At 45.9% G+C, this 18,379-nt stretch overlaps 1 protein-coding gene across 1 annotated transcript in view; it reads left to right on the top strand.

Annotated features, from left to right (window-relative positions):
• Positions 1 to 18,379, top strand: part of PRICKLE2 (prickle planar cell polarity protein 2) — a 139,894-nt gene that overhangs the window by 65,522 nt on the left and 55,993 nt on the right. The window contains exons 3-6 of the mRNA XM_004368662.1: positions 8,297 to 8,410; positions 11,485 to 11,622; positions 14,479 to 14,682; positions 18,175 to 18,361. Coding sequence (XP_004368719.1) covers positions 8,297 to 8,410; positions 11,485 to 11,622; positions 14,479 to 14,682; positions 18,175 to 18,361 — 643 coding nt within the window. The remainder of the gene's footprint in view (positions 1 to 8,296; positions 8,411 to 11,484; positions 11,623 to 14,478; positions 14,683 to 18,174; positions 18,362 to 18,379) is intronic.

The raw sequence follows: 18,379 nt of genomic DNA, 5'->3' as shown, positions 1-18,379 counted from the left end.
TCTGCCTTCCCCTTAAACCAGTGTTTCTTCTCATGTGGTGTGAGGTGTTTGTTAAAAATGCAGATTTCTGCGCTCCTTTTTCAACCCAGAAGTATGGGCAGCAGGCATCATTTTCAATAAAGGCCTCACATGACTCTGGAGTGCACTAAGGTTCGAGAACCACTTCTGTATTATTTAGGAATTGCATTTCCTTCTTAGTAACAGACTGTAGACAAAGAGATGGCTCATTTCTCTCATTGGTAAAAGGAGTTCAGAGATGGGCAATCCAGGGCCGATATGATGGCTCCATGGTTTAATCAAAGACCCAGGACCCTAACTTTCTGTCCCACCATCCTTAGCCCATGACTTCCATTCTCAAGGTCACTTCATGGTACAAGATGGCTACTGGAGCACCAGTCACCATGTTTGAATTCCAGATAAGAAGCAGAAAGAAGGGAGAACTGTCAAAAAGGGCATTTGCCAACTGCCTGGCCTCCTTTATTTTTTATTGTTGTAAAAATAAAGATAACACAATGTTTATCAATTCAACATCTTTCCTGTGTACAATTCAGTGACACCAATTGCATCAGTCATGTTGTGCAACCATCACCAATATCCATTGCCAAATTTCCCATCACCATTAACAGAAGCTTAATGCTACACAGTGACTCTGCCTTCTCCCTGCCTCCTGCCCTGATAACCACGATTACACTTTGATCTCTATGCGTTTGCCTACGCCAGGTGTTTCGTGTATGTGAGATCATACAATAGTTCTCCTTTTGTGATTAACTTGCTTCACTCAATGTTTTCAAGGTCATCCATGTTGTAGGATTTCATTTCTCTTTGTGGATGAGTAATATTCCATTGTATGTATATACCACGCTGTGTTTATCCGTTCATCTGTTGATGGACATTTGGGTTGTGTCCACGTTTTGCTTATTGTAAAGAGCGCTGTGATGAGTATTGATGTACATGTGTCTGCATTGCTGCTTTCAAGTCTCTTGGGCATATACCTAGGAGTGGAATTGCTGGGTCGTATGGTGGCTCTATGTTTGATTTTTTGAGGAAGCACCAAACTGTTGCCCACAGCATGCTCGACTTCCTTTTCAAATCTATCCCAGAAGAACCTACCCTTTCATCTCATTGGCCAGAACTTTTTCACATGTCACATGTACCTACTAAGGAGGTGCAGAGGTATTGTTTTTAGCTAGCTATATTGATGGTCTAAATTAAACAAGGATTTTCTTGTTAAGGAAGAAAAGGGAAATGGGTATGGGTGGGCAGCCATCTCTGCCACAAATCCTGTACACCATCATACCTTGGTGTCGTGGAAAGGGTGTTTGAGAGGAGGACACCATTTTCTCCATACTGTGAGTTAATTTTGGACTTACTGGGGAGCTGTAGATTGGTTCTGTTATGGAGAACACTGAAGGAAAAGCATTCATCATATTTGTAGTCAGCCAGTCAGGTATGTTGGAGACCCTCTGTATCTGGGTTTTTTGTTTTGTTTTTCTTCTTTCCCATCCATCTGCCAATCTCTTTTTTGCTTCATAAAGAAGGCCAAGAGTCCACAAAAAGCAAAGGGTGAGGATGAGGAAGGCAAATTCAAAGGCGCCTCTTTTCACCTTTTAGCTGCACGACATTCAGTGTGATCAGTAGGATATACCCACCCCAGGCTGCAGGGAAGTTTCATGACATATGTGTAAAAGCACATTTAAAAACAAGAGCCAAACCCATTGCTCTCAACTCAATTCCGACTCATGGTGATCCCATGTGTTATGGAGTAGAACTGCCTCATAGAGTTTTCTTGGCTGTAATCTTTATGAAAGCAGATTGCCAGTCCTTTCTTCTGTGGTGCCACTGGGTGGGTTTGAGCTGCCCACCTTTCGATTAGTAGCCAAGAGGAAAATATTAGCACTGTCCGTGGACCCAAAAGCATATGTCTTAGTTATCTAGGGCCGCTATAATGGAAATACCACCAGTGGATGGCTTTAACAAAGAGATATCTATTTCCTCATGGCAAAGTAGGCAAAAAGTCCAAATTCTGGGTGTCAGCTCCAGGGGAAGACTTTCTCTGTTGGCTCTGGAGGAAGGTCCTTCTCATCAGTCTTCCCCTGGACTAGGAGCTTCTCCGCGCAGGAACCCCGGGTCCAAAGGATGCGCTGTGCTTCCGGCACTGCTTTCTTGGTGGTATGAGGTCCCCGACCCTGCTAACTTCTGTCTTTTATATCCCAAAAGAAACTGGCTGAAGACACAGTCCAATCCCATAGATTGAGTCCTGCCTCATTACTACAACTGCTGCCCATCCCCCCTCATTAACATCATAGAGGCAGGATTTACAACACATAGGAAAATCACATCAGATGACAAAATGGTGGACAATCACGCAACACTGGGAATCATGGCCCTGCCAAATTGTTACACATTTTTGGGGGACACAGTTCAATCCATGACAGCACGTCAGGCATAAATAAATAGGTTGGTTGATCCCTCCCTTCATTTAGACATGAAGGAAGGTTGATTCTGAGGTCAACCGAGAAAGTCTGATTTGTTCTTTTTGTTGGGTTTTTCCTCTAAGAAAATAGCAGTACTCCCAGACGCCCTTTTAACTCAGTACTGAAGTCACTCCTGAGGTTCACCCAAAGATTAACAGACCCATAAAACAAACAATAATGCACGTAGCTCAACCATGTATATGAGACTAAATGGGCACACCAGCCCCGGGGCAAGGACAAGAAGGCAGGAGGGGACAGGAAAGCTGGACAAATGGAAATGGGGAACCCAAGGTCAAGAAGGGGAGAGTGTTGACATGTCACGGGGTTGGCAACCAATGTCACAAAACAATATGTGTATTAATTGTTTAATGAAAAACTAATTTGCTATATAAACCTTCATCTAAAGCATAATTTGAAAAAAAAAAAGGAAAAGCAATGCTTTCAGTATAAAAAATTCTCCCGCCCAGAAATATGAGTACTTTGCCCTTAGACTTTCTTATTCTTGCCGGAGCTGATGGGGTCCCATGCTTAAGCATATAACTAGGTGTGGAAGGAGACACCTGAAAAATTGGTTGAGATTGAACCAGTTCGTTCCCCTCCTCTGGGTGTCTTGGAGAAAATAGGAATCCCATGATCTGCCCTGACAACCGTGTGGGGTTAGTTGTTAATGGAAAACACTTTGAAAGCGCTTAAACACTTTGATAAGTCCAAAGTTGGTGTTTCTCAAAGTGTCGTCCCTGGACCAACAGTGTGGGCATCACCTGAGAAGTGGCTAGAAATGCAATTTATCAGGCCCCGGGGCAGTTCTGCCTTGTCCTGTAGGGTCGCTGTGAGTCAGAATCAGCTTACAGTTTGGTACTGTGGGCCTACTGATTGAGAAATCTGTGTTTTAACAGGCCTTCCTGGTGATTTTGATGCCGGCTAAATTTTGAGAAGCACTGTTTTACATAAACCACTTTGCACACACTTCTTTTGATTAGCACACTTTTCTCCCAAATGCAGAGTCATTGGCTCTCCGTCTTCCATCATTTCTCTGCCCACACAGAAATGCTGTCAAATGCGCGGTTCCTCCGAACAAGCCCGGTCTTTCAGAATGGGTGAGTCGTTGCTTTGTAGACTGTTTGCACACTGACTAAAGCGCCGACGATTCATCTGGCACAGACTGAAGGCACTGCCAAGACTCCCTGTCGGCCTTCAGGCTATTTTGTCTTCATAAGCCAGTTTATTGTGTTCAGATGCTTTTGTCTGGGGCAAGTGTACCTGGCGTGGCTTCATCCAGGGCAGAATCACAGGGCCCCTTTAGCTTGGCATGTTTAATTGGAGCGAAGATTCTAGCACGCTCAACAGACCAGCTCAGAATACCCAGAAAGAAGGATAATATTTATCAGCATACCAGGTAATCGCTTGGTGATAATCATCATGGACACCATTCTATTAGATTTGTTTATTTACCCATAAAAATTAATAAGTGAAACATGTTTGGGCTAAAATGAGCAATCTGCAGGATTTTCGGGGGTAGTGCCAAATTTAATTTTTGTAGTGCCAGAAAGTATACTAAATATTGTTCCCTTATCATTGGTTTCCTTGGTGTTTATTTTGGGCTGTACAATAGTTTTATTATGGAGAAGGCCAGAGGAAAATGCATTCAGCATTTCCATGTTCAGCCAGAGACAGACTGGGAATTCAGGAGATTGGTTCCTTCCCTCACTCCCATCTGCCTGCTCATTCTTTTTACTTGATGAAGAGTTTGGAAAATCCGGCACCTAGACACCAAGAAGAGAGACATAGCCAGTATTAAACCAAAAACCAAACTCATTGCCGTCAAGTCGATTCCAACTCATGGCGACCCTTTGTGTTACAGAGTAGAACTGCTTCATAGGGTTTTCTTGGCTGTAATCTTTACATAAGCAGATCACCAGGACTTTCTTCTGCAGTGCCCCTGGGTGGGTTTGAGCCACCAGTATTTAGGTTAGTAGTTATGTGGGAACAGTTAACACCACCCAGGAACCTAGCCAGAATTAGAGGGATTGTTTTTACTTGTGGATTTGAACTGGCTTCGAGAGGACTGGAAGTGGTATAGGGTCAAATCATTCTCCTTCCTCAGAGCAAGCCAAATCATCTGCCACATGACACGGGGATAATTTTGTAGGTGCGAATTAATATTAGCTGGTTTGTTTTAATAATGGGGCATCTTGGGTTAGTGGTAGAAAGGATACATTTTCAGTGGTGTTGAACAGTAAGGTCCCTATGTGGAGCAAACAGTTTGCACTAGACTGCTAACCAAGAGGTTGATGGTTTGAACCCACCTAGAGGCACCATGGAAGAAAGGCCTGGAGATTTGCTCCCGTAAAGATCACAGCCAAGAAAACCCTATGGAGCAGTTGTACTCTGTAATACATGGGGTCTCCATGAGTTGGAATGACTCGATGGTAATGGGTTTGGTTTCGATCAGTATTTTTGAATTATGAAAGATAACAGGAACAATGCAGCTGTGTTCCCAAAGAGAAGTCAAGAATTCACAGTCTTTAGGATGGACTTCAGCATACCAAGATATTTATTTACCTCCTGACTATCCCTGGAGTTCCCCATCATGACTGCCACCGCCTTGGCCCCGCCATGTCATGTTGGGACTTCTTTATGATCCAGTCTGGAACCGGCGCGGCCCTCCCCCCGCCCAGTCTCCAGCTTCTGGCTCCTTCTCAGGGGAATTTGGAATGAAGAAAAGCTAGCCAGCGTAAGATGGACTCTTGAACTGAAGTTATGTAAACTCAAGTGCTGTGGGAAGCCGTAAGCCTTGAGAAGGTAAGAAACAGAACTACAGAGAGAGAAGAGTAAAGCAGAGGTAAGGGACGCTGGGTCCAGAGAGGTGACAGATCGTTACCAGTCACTTTCGGGTGTCTGGTTCCATTTCCTCCTGAGGCCCGGCTATCCTACTGGGAGTCTTTAAAAAACACCACACCTTTGTAATAAATTTCCATTTTTTCCTCTGAATTTAAACTAGCTATAATAGCTTTATATTCCTTGTAAACTATTAGTAAGGAGTCCTGGTGGTTCAATGGTGACAGCACTCAGCCACTAACCAAAAGGTCGGAGGTTCAAACCCACCAGCCGCTTCACAGGAGAAAGAGGTGATAGTCTGCTTCTGTAAAGATTTGCAGCCTTGGAAACCCTAAGTGGACTGTTCTGCTCTGTCCTAGAGGGTCACTGTGAGTTGGAATAGACTTAACGGCAACAGATTTGTTTTTTTTCTTTCTAGTTTTGTAAACTATTCACATGGACTAAGATAGGTGGGGGCTTCCAGGATGTGGTCTCACTCTGCAAACCAACAGTGGTGGTCTACATCTTAAATGGAGGAAAGGCCAGGAAGCATCTGGATTGCTGCATTTGCAGTATGCCAGCGAGATAACGTAATTATTTGTTCATGTTCACCGTTGTTACTGAGGGCCAAATGCTTTGCCTGCATTCCCATTTGATCAGCACGACCTCACGATGAGTATTCTGAGAGGTTACATAACTTGGAACTCAGAGATGGGAAATGCAGAGCCAGGGACTGGGCATCCGGAAGGGTCTCGCCCTCAGAGCACCTGGCTGTGCTGTAGGAGGCGCGGGGAGGACCCAGCCTGCGTCGGCCTTGGACGGCATCAGGGAGGGTTCCCGGGATGACTCTGTTCTGGACACGAGAGGGGCGAGTGAGCATGGGGGAGACAGAGCAGGTTAATCAAGCTCAGATCAGACTCTGCATTGTCAAGCATTGTGCTGATTCATTCCGTATTGTGGGAATTGTGAGAATGAGGAAGTGATGTAGTAATAAAACCTTCCTGCAAACCACCCTCACCTTGGGAGGCAAACCCATTCCCCCAGACAGAGACTGGGCAGGCTTCCTTATACCTGGAACTTACCGGACCAGGTGTGTGGTACCACGGGCTCTCCTGAGAAGGAATGATGTGCCAGTCTCTTATTGCCTAATAACCAGCTTCTAATCCCTCACGAATTTACAATGTAGGCTTTTATTTTTTTGCAAGAGAGTGCCGATAATAAGTGGGCTGCCTTTGAAAATTCAGAGCCATTTCCTCCCATCCCTATGTGGCTCCCTGCCAGGTGCCTCCAGGGGGAGGTTGTAGGGGTCTTGCCTTCTGAGAGCCAGCAAGTCTCTGACAGAAGTCAGTTTATGGTTGCCTGTGGGATCTGATTACGAGAATGATATGCGCTTGATGGTGATTGGTTACTTCCATTAGTTACGAAAATCAAGATGGCTTTCACGTTTTTAAGACCTTTTCCCCTCTCTTCTGACATTTATGACTCCGTCTTTTGAGATCAAAGTGTACAGAGTTTTTGCAACTCTTCACCCCAGCATTCTGCAAACATGTGTTTGTATGCAGGGCTCTCTACATGCAAGGGAATTAGACCAGTTTTGTGGAGTGTAACAAATATGATGAATTTAGAGCCCCAAGCCTTCCATCCTCCCCATATTGCTGAACGAATGCCTTGTTCTGCAAGAATTCGTTGTGAAATTCGGGAAAAAGACCAGACTTAATGGTCTGACAGAGATGGGAGGAACCCCCAAAACTATGGCCCCCAGACACTCTGTCAACCCGGAACTGAAACCATTCCCAAGGCCCACTCTTCAGGCAAAGATTAGGCAGGACTGTGATGCAAAAAATAATACGCGTGAGGAGTATGCTTCTCAGTTTAGTCAGACACCCGAGACCAGATGGGCGGCTCCTGCCGGGAGGCAGGATGAGAAGGCAGGAAGGGCCAGGCACTGGTCGGATGGACCCAGAGAACCTGAGGTGGGAAGGGGGAGTGTGCTGTCACGCTGCGGGGATTGCAGCTAATGTCACAAAACAATATGTGTATAAATTTTTGAAGGAGAAATTAACTTGAGCTATAAACTTTCACCTAAAGCACGATAAATAAATTTAAAAAAAAGAGAATGGGTCGTGATGCGAGGAGACACATGAACATTATTTTCCATGATGTCATCTGGGCTTATGGGATTTTTTTTTCCTCTGCTACATAATAGCAGACCTTCCATTTTGACCAGTTTTTTTCTTCACCTACTTGCCTGTGCTTTCTCATTAAGCCAGCTTCTAGTACATGTGGCTGGATGGTAGCGTGTCTGCTTTCTTTTCTCTGGCAAAGTTAGGCGTTTGGTGCTCTCCCATGTTGTTGAAGCTGAATAAATCTTGGAAAGTGTGGGAACTTGTCCTAAGAGTTGTAAAGAGGAGCATTCTAGAATATACAGAAATTCTCACGTTAGTGACGATTTTCAATCACACGCTCTGCGTCCCAGATTTAGTGACTCTTTCTGTCAGATGTCAGCTGCTGCCTGTCCTTACAAATGGCTTAGAACCTGGAGGGCTTGTACAGTAGGTGCAGGCTGAGGTACCCACAAGTTCGCCGAGTGCCAGAGGCTGGTTTGAACACAGTGCCGAGGCAGGCACTGACATATCCCCTTGGCTAGGGGAGCACATTGCATTCTGAAGACTAACAGAGAAAATGGTAAAGTCAGCTCTCAGGGGAGTCAGCCGAGAAAGCCCTACCCTCCGGCCTCACCGGCATGTTGGTTGATTCTCCTTGTCTAGGAAAGCTTGCTGGCTTTATTCTTCCTTTTCAGAGGGAGGGAAAGCTCCAAGATACGGGTGATCTGCTTGACTCTTTCTTCCAGGGAGAATATCTCTGCTTGCCCTAAGGAATACGTTCACGATTGAGTTGGGGCGGGGAAGGGGTTGCGTTCTGCTGCAGAAGTTCTCTTTCCAGCACGTGGGAATGGCCAAGCAGCAGAAGTAATGGACACGTTGTCTGTGTTCCCGGCCCTGCAGGTTCACCAGTACTATGGCTGTCTCCCAGAGGAGAAGGTTCCTTATGTCAACAGCCCTGGAGAGAAACTGCGGATCAAGCAACTACTGCACCAGCTGCCCCCACATGACAACGAGGTAAGGGGCTGTGGGGGCTTAGGAAGACTTTCCCTAGAACCTCACGGGAATTGTCACCTCTCCGCTGATCACAGTGCTGTGATCTATGAGATCTCCCAAGAGAAGCTTTGGCGATTTATTGTAAGGTTTTCGCTTCCTTAATTGGAGCCAAAAGAAACTGCCCACCATCTTCTGGGGAGTGTTCCCCAAGCAGAATCCCATTATGGACGGAATTAGCTTCTGTGCCTGGCCCTGCTGGCGATTTTGGGGTAACCAGGGAGCACCAAAACTTAAAAGCTCGAGTCCAGGTCTTCTCTGAAGAGACAGGTGCCATGCTGGCCGCCCGCGTCTGTCCGAGGGAGGATTGAGATGCCCCAGGCCAGCACGAGCCCAGCAAAAACCACGTGACTCTTGAATGTGCAGCATCATTTCACATTAATGAGATTGCAAGCTTTCCACATGACACTCCAGTCGAAGTCAGGGAGCCGGATCTGCAGTTCTGAACGTCTGTGTTTTTGAGGTCATGCAGTCTTGCCAGGATGGTTGTCTGGTGCTCTTGGAAGTATCCCTCACAGGCTGTCCTGTTTGCTGAACCCAGATGCAGAGGCCTAGAACCAGGCATTTCTTGTCTTTGAATTCAAACTGATCATAAAGGTAAATTTGTAAACATGCTTTTCCAAGGATGATGATACCGAGGGGATTAGATATGTAAACTAGAAATTCATGTTTAAGTGTCTGGTTTAAAAAAATAACAATCCTATAGAATTGAATTGTCTGTTCGCTTAACTCTGGCTGTATCTTAAGCAAAAACAAAAAAAGTCATTTGAAATTGAAAGAAGAATTAACCCCTTGAGAGAACTAGACATCAGCTTTCTACCAGCTTCCGTGCTCACGGCTGGACCCCAACAACTCAATCCCGGGAGAAATGAGTGGGTGCTTTTTCGCCTTATTTTCCCTCATCTGAGTGAGAGGGGATAATTTGAGGGCCTCTAAAATAAACATAAAAAGGAGCCTGGGTGGCGTAAGCAGTTTGTGATCGGCTGCTAACCTGAAGCTTGGTAGTTCTAACCCACCCAGCAGTACTATGGAATAAAGGCCTGGCAGTCGGCTTCCATAAACATTACAGCCAAGAAAACCCTATGGAGCAGTTCTCCTCTGTAACACATGGGGTCGCCATAAGTGAGAATTGACTTGGTGGCAACGGGTTTGATTTTTTAAAATAAATGTGAGTAACGAATAAGTCGGACAAAAGCTTGGAGACAGAAGCAGCTCCTTATAAGATGCTGCAATTTCCTTTCCTGCTGCTGCCTTCAGACTCCATCCAATGCCTATAAATAATGCTTTCCCCTTAAAGCTGAGAGCAAGCCTGGAACCTGATGCCCAGGTAACTGATTTGGAGGCTAAAATGTGGGTTTTTACAAGCACGAGGGGTGTGCCTCGCTTTACAAGCATGTCCCTAAAATGTCAGCAGTGTAACTGATTATTGTGGGGCTACTCAGGTCACTGCAGCCCTGTCTCTGGGAAGGCCACAGAAGGTTGTCGTTTTCACTCTTTACTAGATGGAGAGAAGGTATCTTGTCTGCTTTCAGCAGTTCTGTTTATGGTTAACTCTGTTTGCTTGAGAAGAGACTATTCAAATCACTTCTTCCTGCTGGTGGGAATTCCATGCATGTGATCAGTGGGCCATTTTAGCCCTTTGGAGGACAAAGGGTGATTCTAAAGTAAATGTTTGATCATTCCATTTCCCCCACAGTTCAGACAATTTTGATATGCACAGCTGCAGTTTAGTAGACTTTTTTTAATGCCCTGGATTTCAAATTGGGATGTGACAAAGGTTTTCCTCGAACCAGCTGTGTGATAACTCATCAGAACCATTTAGCTAACCTTTCTGATTGCCCAGATTGCTCTGAATGAAGCCGGTGTGGGATTAGAACCAGGTTTCCCAAAGTGTGGTGTATACACAGCTTTGGGTGGTACATGGATGTGGCAGTAAATAAGGCTGAACCATGTAAGTGAGAATGTTACTCCCTTTTGAGTTTCCTTGTAGTCTGAGTGTTTGAATAGGGAGGAGGACATTTCAGTTTGACATCAGCAGATATCTCATACCTCTGTAATCCATACTGGTCCCCACTTTTATATAGGTGCATCAGGGATCTCCCAGGGGCAGAATAGCTGGTTGGAATCTAACAATGTGGTTTTCTTCTCTCCCTATTGATTTTTATGTTTGATCTTCTGCTTATTGTAGGTAATACAGGTTTTCCATGTATAGTCATAATATGCTTTCTTTTTAAGTAAATGTGCTCAAGTTAAAAAAAGTAAGTTAGTTTTAAAACAATATGAAGTAAATAATAGTTGAAGGCTCTGGCAGAATTCCCAATGTGTGCATGAGTAAGTGGAGAGAATGGAGAACACTGGATTCGATCGTCTTTAATGTCCCTTCCTTAATTCTGTGAGTTTCTGTGTTTAACAAGAAGGAGGATCTTATGCAAGTTGGTACGCTTCACCAGAGCCTGGCAGCTGGCCCTTTCCCTCTGGCACAGAGATACAAACGCAGGGATATCCATGGAGCACTGCAGATCCTTCTGGACCAACTCTGCAGTCTCAAACCTTTGTGTCCCCGTTTTCCCAAAATGAGACAAGAGAACAGGAGTCAGGAGCATGCTGACTACCTTCTGGTTCACTGGCTGGGAGCCATCTTTGGGCATCAAGCCTCATTTCCATGGGTGCAAGAGGCTTCAGAAGGTCAGGACCCCTTAATCCAGTTGAGAGAGTGAGAACGTCCTGGAGCTTCAGTAGCGTCAAAGCCATTGGCCGATGATTTGGATTCCAGTTCGGTGGTTGGATATCTGTGTGGTGAGCAGAGTGGGATAGTAAGGATGACTTGGGCTCCAGTGTGGGCTGTTCTAAGCTCTGTTGACTGTCACTGGTCTTGGTGGAGACTCACCCTTAATGGCACCAAGCCTGGTGTTTGTGAAGTTTAGGCAGGGCCTTAGGACCAAACGGACTGTGTTGAATGTGAAAACTCTGTGTCCTGGGCTTCAGGAACCTGAAGGAGCAAGAGTGACCTCCTCCCTGCTGTCTTTTTTGTTGTACAGGTTCGATACTGCAACTCCCTGGATGAGGAAGAGAAGCGGGAGCTGAAGCTGTTCAGTAACCAGAGGAAACGGGAAAACTTGGGCCGCGGCAATGTCAGGCCCTTCCCGGTCACGATGACAGGAGCTATTTGTGAACAGGTGAGTGTGGACTTGGGAGAGTGGGGAGGGGTTCTTCTGTCTCCCTTCACTCATTCATTCAGCCAGCAGAGGCATGGTTCTAGGCCTTGGGTGGGGGTGCAGCAGTGAACAAAAGACAATAAAAGCGTTCCCTTGCCCTTGTAAAGAGTTAGGGAGGAAGTCATGCAATAAACCAAATAAATAAAATAGAAAAAACCCGTCAGAGAAGAGGCCAGGAAGTGCTGGGAGTGTGGAGGCTGCAATTTTAAATAAAGTGGCTGGGGAAGGCCCCCTGGAAAGTGGCATCTCAGTCAAGACATGCAAAAACTAAGGTAGTGAGTCATGCAGACCTTGGGGACAGAGGGAACAGCCAGCTCAGAGGCCCTACAGCAGGAGTGTGTCCATTGTGTTCTGCCAAGGAGGCAATGAGGCAGAGGTTGTGAAGGGGAGAAAATTAGCAGATGAGGTTAGAACTCATGGAGGGCCTGATCATGGAGAGCCATGGGAGAGAGGACTCGTATTTTCAAATGAGTTCTTTAGACAGTGGAGTTTGCCTGGGTCATGGGACCAAAGCCTTTTAAAGGGGTGGTAAATGAGCTTCTTCTTGGAGTTGAGGTCTTTAGCAAAGTGCGTGGAGGACCCAAGCGTTCTCCCTAGGACCTCAGTGCGTTGGAGAGTCTGGATTTGTTTGTTGTCTTACTCACCAGTAGAGAACTCAGGGTGTGGTGGAGGAGGGTTTTAAAGAAAGTGGGTGGGAACTCAGCCTGCCGGGGTTCACCCTGCCCCACCTCTCAGTTGCCAAAGGCCTCCCGGTGGCAAAGGTCCTTTCCTGCACCTCTCTACACCCTACTGCCTTTTGCTCAGCTCCATCTAACTCCTTAAGCTCTTGGTTGACCCATTCAGGCACTGAAGATAAGTCAGCTGCATCTGGAAGAGGGAGCAGGATACGGCCTGAGGGGAGCAGATGCTGTTCCGGGGCCCTTGTTTGAGTTTCCGAGGGGTAAAGGGAGAAGGTCAGGTGGATGGAATAGAGAAGCTGCTTGATGAAGGGAGATAAAGGACCAGAGATTTGACAGTGGGGCCTTCATCCTCCCGTCCTTGAGACCACCCTGGAGGTGCAGGTGCTCAGGGTTACAACATGAGTTTCGGTATCTCGGGACCCTCTGGCACTCGCAGACGGGTTTCCTGCAGCCACGTAAGCTGGGCCCACCTAAGGCAGAAGGATGGTTGGGCATTTCATGGCAGATGTTGAGAGCAGTCTAGAGAAGTGCCAAGAACATGGAGGCAGAAAGACGTAATTTGACTCACGTTTCTGCCACATGACCTTGACCAAATTACTTTTCCTCAGTTTTGTCATTTGAAAAATGGAGCAAAAAGTACCTACCTCACAGAATTATGGTGAGGATTCAATGGGATTATGTAGGTATAACCCACCTACCTACTAAGGTTATCATGAAAGGCAGGGGTGGTATTTTCCATAATATAATGTCAGATCCTTCTCCAACAAAACTACATGCAAATGAAGTAAGAAGTATTCCCAACAGAGCAGTTCCTGGTTTACTGCCACTCAGCATCGCCATCCTAGTGAGGGAAACAAACAGACAAGCCCAAGAAAGTAGAAAGTTAAAAGCATGGGCCCTGGAACCGTGTGTTTGAATTCTCGCTCTTCGGTACACATGTGTGAACTCCCAGAGACTGTTTCATGAGACCTTTACGTCATTGTCTGTAATGCCCTTACGTCATTTTTCCATGATGATGTTCAACCCGTACAAGGTCTATGGTGTGAAAAATGTTGGGAAATGGCTGTTCTACTCCTTAGGCATTGCCTCCAGAGCTCAGCCACTCACACCAGGTCATAATGCTGGACTCCCAGGGTGGGAACCTCATGGCCAACCCCACAGTCACCTGAGAGCCACCATGGACCCACGCTTCAGGCTTTGCTCCTTGTCACCAAAGACCCTCAGGCCACATTCTCTGTCCCATCCTGCAACTGCAGGCATGGGTCAGTCTGCCTTACCCTTTTTGGATGGGGGATGGGACATTGGAGACAGAGTGAGAAGGTAGGGAAGGAACAGGGAAGAAGCCTTTTCCATAGTTTGGCCTTAGAAGTGGTGCCTTTCAATCAAGACTATATAAAAAGATGTTAAAGGAAGCAGGCTGAAAGCATGCCTGAAGGGTGAGTAAGGAACCCTAGTGATGCAGCGGTTAAGTGCTCAGCTACTAACTGAAGGCTTGGTGGTTTGAGCCCACCCAGTGGCTCTGCAAGGAGAATGGCCTGGCGATCTGCTCCAGTAAAGATTATATCCTAGAAAGCCATATGGGGCAGTTATACTCTGTCGCATGGGGTCATTGAGTCAGGCGCCTAACAACAAGGGCAGGTGGAGGAAGTAAAGGATGGCATGTTTCTACCCACTGCTCCCCCTGCCATCCAACAGTGCAGACCCACCCTCTCCCACAGCCCCCTCCAAGCCCTCCTATTCCCGCCTGCCCACCACCTCCCCCAGCCAGCTCCTTCTGGTGTTGAACTTGACTGTGCTTCTGAATCGGTCAGTATCCAGTAGCCAATGAGACCTGCCCTTGGAGCTCCAGAGTGTTGCTCTGCTAATGGAGCTCTTCTTTCCTTCCCACCTTTGGGATTCATGCTTCTCAGGCACTGTGTCTTCATCTTTCCTTGTAGGCCCAAGGAAATGAGGGTGGGGAAGGGCCAGAAAAACCTGCCTGGCCAGGTACCTACAGCAGGTTACGCTGTGACCGCATTTGAGAATAAGTGCCCACCACCCAGCTGTTGTTACGGTCACCGTTGTCATTTATGAAGAGCAAAGCAGAAGACCTGGAAATGGGGCAGTGCTGGTACTGACCTTTCTCTTTGCCTCACAGTGCGGAGGCCAGATCAACGGCGGGGACATTGCTGTGTTTGCGTCCCGCGCTGGCCACGGTGTTTGCTGGCACCCGCCGTGCTTCATCTGCACCGTCTGCAGCGAGCTCCTGGTGGACTTGATCTACTTTTATCAAGACGGGAAGATATACTGTGGCCGGCACCACGCCGAGTGCCTGAAGCCTCGCTGTGCCGCCTGTGACGAGGTCAGAGCGGATGTGTCAGGCTCGCGGCCCTACCTGGCACCCCTAGCTTGCGCCATTGCCAACCCTTTGTTCTGGGCTTCCTGCACAGAAGAAAACCATAGGCGACTCCCCCTCTTATTTTAACCCTTTCAACACTAGCAAGCCCCACCCATCCCTGGTTGCTGAAATGCCCGGGATTCTGGCCCACTTTACCAAATGCAGCGGTCTCATGGGCCTCCCAATGGGAAGGCGGTTTCTGTAGCTCAGGAGGCCCCCAAGTGGCATCCCCAGGCAGTAGGCCAGTACAGAACTCCTAAGAAAAAAATTTTGAAAAAGCATCGTGAAGCTTTAGATTTCTGCCCTAATCCCAGGGAGCAGTTGTCAGTAATGGAGTGCCACTTATATAGTGAAATAGCTCAGTTTCCCACAATTTGATGGGCTCGATTGGTTTAAGGAGAGAAGAAAATTAATAGCATTATTAGATTTTCACACAGTTTTTAGAAGTTTGGAGTGAGGATTCAGGAGGCAGATGGATACTCCATTTGGATATCTCTGGTTGAAGTATCACCTTTCATGCAGGAGACCCGGGTTCGATTCCCAGCCAATGCACCTCATGCACAGCCACCACCCGTCTTGTCAGTGGAGGCTTGCGTGTTGCTGTGATGCTGAACAGGTTTCAGCGGAGTTTCCAGACTAAGAAGGACTAGGAAAAATGCATACCAATCTACTTCAGGAAATCAACCCATGACAACCTCATGGATCACAGTGGTCCCGTCCCTTTGTGCATGGGGTCGCCATGAGTAGGGGGCACCCTGACAGCAGCTAACAGCAGTAACCCTGGGTAAGAAAGCAGATAGAGGACCAGGCTCACGCCAGGTAGGTTCTCCCATGAGAAACACACCCAGGCTTTTCTGGTTTTGATTTGAAAGTTTGGAGCAGAAAGGAGAATGTTCTAAACCTGACTTCTTTTGTGGGAATAATTTGGGGGAATATCTTGGACAGAGGTTTCCTCCTGCACAGGGGAGATGTTCAGGTCTAACAATGGATTTGTATGAACAGTAATGTGGAAGGCACCACCCTCCATTTTCAGCCAAGCAGAGTCCCGTATCAGGTGGGCCTTGTTCTCTTACAAACTAACCTGTCTTTGCTCTTTAGAAGATGATCCGATTTAACTGATTTGCTTCTAATGCTTATAGTGATTTCTGGAGAGATCCTCTGGGGAGGTAGTTGGAAACTGAGTTCAGATCCAACTCTGTGATTCTAGGCAGCAACTTTACTTTCAGGCTTCAGTTTCCACACCTGGAAAGTGGTGCTTGTGGTATGGCTTTATGTTATTTATTGCAATTGAATTGCTTTGAAATTTTTTAATTGGAATATAATTCACGTACATAAAATTTACCCTTAAGTGTACAATTTAGTGGAGTTTTTTTCCCAAGAATAAATACAGGATTTGACAACCGTCATCATCTGATTTAAAACATTTTCATCCTCCTAAGAAGAAACCCTGTACTCATTAGTGGTCGGTTTCTACCCTCCACCCCCTTACTACCCTTCTTCCCCAGGCAATCACCAGTCTATTTTCTGTCTCTGTGGATGTGTGGATTCTGGAGATTTCGTATAAATGGGATCATGCAGTATGTGGCCTTCGTGCCTTGCTTCCTTCACACGGTGGAATGTTTTTAAGATTCATCCATGTTGTAGCCTGTGTCAGCTCTTCACGCCTTCTCATGGCTGAGTAACACTCCATTGTATGGGTGGACCACGTGTTGTTTCTCTGTTCATCAAGTGATGGACATTTGAGTTATTTCCACTTTTTGGCTATTATGAATAATGCTGCTGTTAACATTAGTAAGTGAGTTTTTGTGTGGACATATGTTTTAAGTTCTTGGGAGTATATACCTAAGAATGGAATTGCTGGGTCATATGGTAACTGTAACTTTTTTGAGGGAATGCCAAACTGTTTTTCAAGGCAAGGGCACCATTCCATTCCCACCGTTAACGAGTGAGGGTTCCAATGTCTCCACGTTCTTGCCAATGCTTGTTATCGCCCGTCTTTTTGCTAATAGTTATCCTAGTGGGTGTCAGGTGGTATCTCGTTATGGTTTTGACTTGCATTCCCAAAATGGTTAATGATTTTGAGCATCCTTGCATATGTTTATTGGCCATTTAGAGAGATGCCTGTTCAAATCTCTTAGCTTTTGTTTAAGTTGGCTTGTCTTTCTTTTTATCAGTGAGTTGTAAGAGTTGTTTATATATTCTGGTCACCAGTCCCTTATCACATACTGATTTGCAGACGTTTTTTCCGTTCTGGGAGTTGTATTTTCACTTTCTTTGATAGGATCCTTTGAAACACCAAAGTTTCTAATTTTTATGAATTCCAGTTTATCTATTTTTTTCTTTTGCTCCTTGTGCTTTTAGTGTTATACCTAAAAACCATTGCCTAATCTAAGGTCACAAAGACACCTATGTTTTCTTCCGAGAGTTTAATAGTTTTAGGTTTACACTTAGGTCTTTGTTCCATTTTAAGTTAATTTCTTAATATGGGGTGAGGTTGGGGTCCAAATTCATTCTTTCCTGTGTGAGTATCCAGTTGTCCCAGTACCATTTGTTGAAAAGATCACTCTTCTATTGAATTGTCTTGGTAGCCTTTTTGAAAATCAAGTGATCATAGCCTCTGGGTTTGGTTTTGAACTCTCAATTCTATTTCACTGATTTCTGTGTCCATCCTAATACCACACTGTCTTGATTACTGTAGCTTTGTGGTACAGTTTTGAAATCTGTGCCTTGAAATTAAAAAGAAGCTCTGTATCAGGGGCCAAAACTCAAATGCTTCTGATAGCCAATCCCATATCGTAAATGAAGGAGATCCATTTTAAGGCAATAAGGAGTAGTTAAGAATCTGACAAACTGGAGAGGTCAGAGCCCATCTGTTGTGGATTGAGTTGTGCCCTCCCAGAATGTGAAGCCATCCACTTGTGGTATTTCTGTTATAGCAGCACTGAATAACTAAGACACTGTCTGAAAGCAGCAACCCCTTTCTCAGGTCTCGTCTGTCACTGCCTTGCACGAATGTGTGCCCAGCATGGCCAAATGTTATATTCTCCACAGAGAAGCCAGGGTTCCAAGTGTTTGTATGAAATTTCTCTATTTTTTAAATAGTGTGTGCAAACCAAATGAAACAGATGTGTTTGTCTATGTCTGACGAGTCCATGGGCTATCAGTTTATGGTGCTGCTGTAATCTTCAGGATGGAAAATTCTTTCTGCTTTTGAAACGTGGTTAAATCCATCCCTGGCCAGGCCAGAAACTAGGTTTAATTGTGCTTTAGGTATATCCTCATTTGGGAGCTGATATAAATATAGAATAAACATATATATATTATTGTTTAATAACTCGTGCGCTAGACCTGCTTTTCCACCCTTCTAATTTGGGGGGACCCCTTAGCTTTTCTTCTTCAAAGTATGTTCTCATAGCTGGGTCTCAAGCACTGACCATTTGGCTTCCCGACCTCCAGATCATCTTTGCGGATGAATGCACAGAAGCTGAGGGGCGTCACTGGCATATGAAACATTTTTGCTGCTTCGAGTGTGAGACGGTGCTGGGTGGCCAGCGCTACATCATGAAGGAGGGAAGACCCTACTGTTGCCACTGCTTCGAGTCCCTGTACGCGGAATATTGTGACACCTGTGCTCAACACATAGGTGAGGCCATTCTCTGTG

Source organism: Trichechus manatus, unplaced genomic scaffold (assembly GCF_000243295.1).
Source record: "Trichechus manatus latirostris isolate Lorelei unplaced genomic scaffold, TriManLat1.0 scaffold00001, whole genome shotgun sequence".
Lineage (NCBI taxonomy): Eukaryota > Metazoa > Chordata > Mammalia > Sirenia > Trichechidae > Trichechus > Trichechus manatus.
The sequence above is the reverse complement of the archived record's forward strand: the minus strand, read 5'-3'. Positions and strand labels throughout refer to the sequence as shown.